General features: G+C 34.1%; 1 protein-coding gene across 1 annotated transcript; it reads left to right on the forward strand.

The window, feature by feature from the left end:
- Window positions 1-237: 237 nt before the first annotated feature.
- Window positions 238-2,275, forward strand: LOC112093813 (monooxygenase 2-like). Its single transcript, XM_024173029.1, has 4 exons — window positions 238-441; window positions 559-724; window positions 875-1,106; window positions 1,475-2,275. The coding sequence occupies exons 1-4, from the start codon at window positions 416-418 to the stop codon at window positions 2,029-2,031; spliced, it is 981 nt and encodes a 326-aa protein (XP_024028797.1). The 5' UTR covers window positions 238-415; the 3' UTR covers window positions 2,032-2,275.
- The last annotated feature ends 4,850 nt before the right edge of the window (window positions 2,276-7,125 follow it).

The raw sequence follows: 7,125 nt of genomic DNA on the forward strand, positions 1-7,125 counted from the left end.
AATTTTTTTTTTTTTTTTTTTTTTTTTTTTTTTTTTTTTGGAGCAGCTTGCTTGATTACCATTTGATTTTGTGGTGATGGCCAAGTTTCTTTGTCATTATAACCTTAGCCTATCTTTAATTTGGCCCTATAGATGATGATGTTTAAGTTTGTGGCCTTAACTGATTTGCACGGTCAATGTCATAAATGGGCCACCCAAACTCACGTATAGAAATGGGCATGAGGACACCACTGGTGCCTTTTTTATTTTTTGAAAAACTCATGTATAGAGATGTTAATAAAACCTTGTATTTTCCTTAAAAAATGGTTATACTAATTAAACGCAAAGATATCAAACAAAATGTTGGACTAACTTGGGAGAAGTTGAATGCAGGAATGTCACTTCCTCGACGGTTTCAGGAAGTCAAACAGCAGAGATGTCATTTAAGGCGAAAAGAAAACAGTAAGCTAATCTAAATGTAGCGAAATGCTGACTCCTACATATGATATTATTTGAGAAGTCACTTAGTTCTATACCCGATCAGTAGAACATAGGTTTTAACCATCGCGTTATGTGCAGTGGAGAGCATGAAGTCCGATGTGTGAAGAGGAAGTTGTTATTAGAGGCCCTTTCAAAGGAACTCCCATGTGGCACCATAAGGTACTCTTCCAAGGTGGTTGCTATTGAGGAATCAGGCTTCTACAAGCTTGTACATCTTGCTGATGGCACGGTCATTAAGACCAAGGTAAAAATAATATGATATGGAATAGGGAAAATTATCTACTTTGTAATAAGATTTCTTTTAACATGTCACATTTATAACTATATATGTGTATCTATGTGGTTTAGAGACGTCAAATCGCTTGTAATATTGTTTGTTGTGTGAAATGGAAAGGTGTTGGTTGGTTGTGATGGAGTAAACTCAGTGGTGGCAAAATGGCTGGGGTTCAAGAAGGCTTCATATACAGGGAGATCAGCTATTAGGGGGTGTGTGAGTTTTAATACTAGTCATGGTTTTGAGCCATTTTTCATGCAGTTCTCAGGACATGGTTTTAGATCTGGTGCTATGCCTTGTGATGACAGATCCGTTTATTGGTTTTTGACTTTTCATCTCTCCCCTGCCCAAGGTAAGTAATTAATTGCACTCTATAAGTACTATCCTGAGCTTCATTTGGTTATTCCTTGCTTTATGAACAGTTTTTCCTCTATTCGAGTTCTAACAAAGTAAGCAGCAAAATAGATTCTTCGACTTTTCACTATAAGTGATGTGAGATCCTATAGTAGGGTTCTGAAAAAAAAAAAAAAACCAAAACAAAAAAAAAATGGTAGCGCACTCTTTTGAATTGTGATTTTGACTAAATCTAACATTTCAAAAACACCGACTATTAGTATGGTATTCCTATCGTATAGAACTCGTGTCATGTATCAAGCAACATCAAAGTTCCTTAGTCCTATGAAAAAATAAGAATATTTATATTTTGTTGTTGCCTTGTAGAGAAAGAGCTAGAAGGGAATCCTGCTAAAATGAGGGAGTATGTGATGAGCAAGGTCGGAATCATACCTGATAAAGTAAGACATATCATTGAAAGCACAGAAACGGATGCCATTCTATCATCTCCATTAAGATATAGGCGTCCTTGGGAGCTTCTATGGGGCAACATTAGCAAAGGCAATGTTTGTGTGGCCGGTGACGCCCTCCATCCCACGACGCCAGACCTTGGCCAAGGCGGCTGTGCTGCGCTAGAAGACGGTGTCGTCTTAGCCAGGTGTCTCGGCGAGGCCTTGTTGAAAAGCAAAGGCCAGAAAGGGAAAGCTAAAGGTGAAGAAGGAGAAGAGGAATACAAGAACGTCGAAAAGGGGTTGAAGAAGTATGCAAGTGAGAGGAGATGGAGGAGCTTTGACCTCATTGCTACCGCCTATGTTGTTGGTTTTATACAAGAGAGTAATGGGAAAGTTATAAGCTTTTTGAGGGACAAATTTTTGGCTCCCATAATGGCTGGTTTGCTGCTGAAGAAGGCTGATTTTGATTGTGGGAAGCTCAACATTCCTTAGATTCAACTTCATGTATCAAAACGTGCTCTCTAGAGATGTACGGTAGGAAATCAATTCCCATTTCCAAGTTAAATCTTCTTTTTTTCCGTACTCATTGATAAAGAGACAGGTTTTACATAGGTGTTTGTCAATTTATAACCACACGTTGATAAAAGAGCACGTTTTCAAGTGCTAAGTTTAAGAGGACGTTTGGTTTATGTATTCAGAATCATGATTCATAACCATTCTCGTTTTACGTATATTTTTTATGAGAAAAAATACTGTAGAGAACCATGAATCATGATTCAGAATCAGAGACGGATATAAGAAACAAACGTCACCTTATTGATCAGTTCGCGGAAAAAGTCACAATAATTGAAAGAAAATTCTTTTATGATTAGGTGCGGTAACTTTTAAGCATGTCTTTTGATTAACTCTAGCGGACTAAAATCCTATGATTCGTTTGCGAATGCTAAGAAAATCGAGATAAACAATCAGATGAAGTAATTGAGAATATATGGCTCCCCATTTACACATGTTTTAGGGATTTTGTTGAGGTTTTTAGTTTTCACATATCATTTTCATGCTACATTTAAGGACCACATGGTTGGAAAATTTTTTCATTTTCCCATTATTGACCCAAATTTAATGTTTTGGTATGAAAAATTTATTAAAAAAACAATTAAATTTTGGCTAGAAAAGGGAAAATCACTTAAACGACATTAAAGAACAACGTATCGATAGGATAATGTATACGACAAAATAGCTATAAAAACGACAACAAATTAGGTAAACGACTTTTATAACTCCTCTTTTTCCTCCATTATTGATGGCTCGTGAGCCGCCTCTATACACTGAAACCAGAAAAAGGCGAGAGCACAAATCTTATAAAAAGGCGTAAATCGTTATCTATTTTAAATCTTCAACAATGAGACATTGACATTCGTCTAAATCTCTATACCCAATATTAATTTCATATGTCCAAACAACATTTGTCATTCGGAGTTATTAGTCATTGTTACACTGTATCACGGTGTTTTCATTTACATAATCTAAATCAAACTCAAATTATATTATTATAATTTTTTTTCATATAAATTTAAATTTAAATTTTTATTATGGTATTTTATTTGTACGACTTAAATCATAACTTAAATTATGTAAATCATCGTATCATATACCTTCACAAATACATATAATTACGCACCTAACTACTTAAACTAGCCTGACTGGTTATTAGACGTACTCTACCTAACCTCACTTATCACGTTGTCACATTGGCACATATCATGTGTCATTGTTGACGTCATTACTATCGTTCTTTTTCCTTCTCTCTTTTTATTTTTTATTTTTTTGCTTTAGATAATTCTTTTCTACTATAGAAGATCAACATGAATCTAGGGTTCGTTTGGTTGGAGGATTCAAATCATGTGATTCGAATTATTTTTAATTTATGTGTATTTTTTGTGAAAAAAAATACTATAGCAAACCACGAATCATAATTCGAATCAGGGAACGAATCCCTCTACCAAACGCCCCCTTAAAACCATTTCCTCTGGAATTGAACTCTGAGAAGGAAGATGTCAAGACAATTATCTGATCTTCAGTAGTTCTTTGTGAAAAAGGAAGATGTTAAAACACGCACCTTACTCTTGACAATGTCTTTAAATATATTAAAAAAACTAATTTTTACAATATCCTTAATCATATACTTCATCATTATTACTAAACAGTTTTAACATAAAAATATTACGAAACTCCTTTCAAAAGAAAAAATATATATATATAGTATACTAAGAAGAGTATTGTTAAGAACACTAACTCAAATCTCAATTTTTGTGTACTAATTAATGTGAAATGTGACTTGTCGTCTTTCTATTGTAGTAGATGTAATATTTTACGTTGATATTTTAAATACCTGTCAATATAAAGATGACATCTCACACATTACATTAATTGATACACAAGAGGTAGATTTGAGTTGGTATCCTTGCCAAATTATTCGCACTAAGAAACTGTGAAACTACAGCCGAAATCGACACAGAATGTGGAAACAAATTGAACCGTGCTGTGTAATTTCTTGATCATCTAATACACAATATTTGATACAGGTTTCTCTTTCTCTCTTCCTGACTCAATTAAAGAAGAGAAGATCACGACCAAATAATTTCACAACCGTTGTAGCATACTTCCGTACGTTCTCCCACTTGCTCTACTGCTTTATGTCAAAATTAGAAAATTACTAGTTAATTTATCAGTACAAAATTTGTATATAATAAATGTAAGGTGATATTTGTTTTAAGAGCTCTGCGTGATTTAAGATCATGATTTTTAGTTTTTTTCTCATAAAAAATTTAAATTTTAAAAATTAAAATCATAAACGATGATTTTAAACCCATGAACTAAACATCACCTAAATAGTTCATACCTCAACCACTTAAACAAAGGTTTTGGTTCATGGATTAAAATCATTTTCGATTTACGTGTATTTTTTATGAGAGAAAATACTATAGCGAATTATGAACAATGATTCAATCGAGATACGAATCTCCCAACCAAACAACACCTGAGTGTGTGCGTGTGTTCATCAAAACAGAAGCTATAGACCTCACGTCGTATTAAATAAAAAGAAAAAAATTCATAACAAATCCAGAATTCATGGCCATGAACTTTGTACATCCAAGAGTACAAGTAGAGATGGAATTTAGGAATTCAGAACCGCAATCAAATGCACATCCACCCATACAGGCTGCATAAAGCGGGAAACTTTTCTTTCTATGTTGGCACTCCACTCTATGACACCGTTGAAGACAAAACACCAATTTTACTACTTTGCGGCTTTTGCGTATTACTCCATCAAATGAGTTAGTTGAAGGAAGAGGTTGTCTAGAAGGAAGTCGAGAAGCCAGAGAGGAATTAGAGCCTGTAATAATAAATCCTATCACTAGAATTATAATATCAATCATAATGCCCATTTCAGTCTTGAGTATCTTCATTATATTCCTCTTTTCTTTTTGGTGAAGTTGTGTTATAGCGAATGTATGAAGAAGAGAAGACCACATAAATTTTTTGGATTCAAAATTTCAAATAACCATTTATTCTTTATAAGTTGCTTTTAAACTCGTATAAAGGGTAAAATACGTATAAAAATTAAATGGAATTTTTTCTGGTAGTCTATTATTTTTCAACCGTCAGATCTGTATTAAAATTTGAGTGTTCTACATGCTTTTTCAATTTAATGTGATTTTGATAAGATCTAACAGTTAAAAATTGAGACTACTGATAAGGCAGATTACTGAAAAAACTCCCAAATTAAATTTGCATATCTTATCAAATTTTGTAGGGTTCGCCGTTTCCTTTTAATTCGGCTCAACCGTCAGATCTGTATCAAAATCTGAGTGTTCTACATGCTTTTCAATTTAATGTGATTTTGATAAGATCTAACGGTTAAAAACTGAGACTACTGATAAGGCAGATTACTGAAAAAACTCCCAAATTAAATTTGCATATCTTATCAAATTTTGTAGGGTTCGCCGTTTCCTTTTAATTCGGCGGCGTGTTCACAAAACCAAAACCCAAAGGTCATGCATTAACCAATGATCTTTGGTATGGCAAAAGTTTTCTGCCATGCATGCTAACTTTTATGTATGTCTCTCGATTAGCTTTATAGGTTTTATTTTTTACCTTTTTTTTTTTTTTTCATTTTTAGAAGGTTTTTCAGGACCTAGAAAAATGAAGGAGATATGGAGCCAGAGAGTGTTGAAGCGTGGAAGCATTAAAAAAGCAGAAAAAAATGGATAAATGTTCCTAAAACCATTGATTCACTAAGAAAAACATAAAATAAGGCACCCACTAGCCTATTATTTGCTCAGGAATGCCAATAAATTAGTGATAAAACCAAAATTCATTGATTCTAATATATAATGAAAGTTTATGTAAGATTTCTTAATAAAGAAATACAAGCATATATCTAGGCACTATAACATTAATCAAAATCTATGAACTTTTAATAAAATGAAACTTTTGGGAAAATGAGTAAGTAAAACAAAACCCTTTGTACTTTTTTCCTATAAAATGAAAGAAAGAAAACATAAGGAGACGTTAGCCGGAGCTTTGGGGTCACCTCTAAACTCCCGGCCTTAAAACTTCATCCTTTGGCTTCATGGGTTTGTCGGTGGTGGTGACAATGTGTGTAGTGTAGAGGCTCCATTTGGACAAATCAAACTTGGGTTGGTGGTTGGTTGATGAACGTTAGGACTACGGTTTCCAACACGCCTGTCGTCTAGTGCTTATGCGCCTTCGGGGTTTTGTTTCGCTTGATGGTGGGCTTCTTTTAGCGATGGTGGTGTTGTCTTCCAGCGACTATGGTGATGGCGCATGAGGGCCACAAGCTACAGCTTGGAAGCGCCTCTTCGACTTTGTCATGTGTCTCTCAAAGTCCCTTAGTCGCTCCTTCGCCAGTTGTCCTTTTGTCGAAGGCTTTTACCAGTGATGCTTGGTGGTCTTCTTTTGTTTTTGTTTATGCTTTGGTTTGTACTAAAAATGGTTTTTGCTTCATTTTGTGTGTGTGTGTGTGTGTTTTGTTTTTTTTTGTTTTTCCTTTCATAGTGTTCATTTTTATTTTAGTTCACATAATATTAGTCTTGGCAGTGTTTTGTGCGGCATTAATATTATAGGACTCTCAATTTCATGTCAAAAATTGATGAGTGTAAATGTATTCGATACCCTGGTAATTTTCTTAAAATCTATGTTTGGAAAGTCAAACTTAATTTCTCCCTATAAAAACAAAGAAAAAAAAGGGGAAAGTTACGGCTCACTCTTTTAATAATTAGGGAAAATTTTAATAGGCATAAATCAATGATTGAACAGCATTACAGGACACTGATAGGATCGTGAATACGACACATAGATTTTTAATATCATCAAGGATTCGTTAAACTTTCTTCGTAATTGACGGCTCGTAGTAGTCCAAAGTACCAAACTTGTCTACTCTACAGCGTCTAGCTTCTCTCATATGATGATATTATGGCTGCTAAAATAGAAAGCGACAGCCAACGTAAATTATCTCAACAGAGCAAATAAGAATTTTTCCTCACTTCTTTTTTTTTTTTTTTT

Source organism: Morus notabilis, unplaced genomic scaffold (assembly GCF_000414095.1).
Source record: "Morus notabilis unplaced genomic scaffold, ASM41409v2 Scaffold711, whole genome shotgun sequence".
NCBI classification, from domain to species: domain Eukaryota; kingdom Viridiplantae; phylum Streptophyta; class Magnoliopsida; order Rosales; family Moraceae; genus Morus; species Morus notabilis.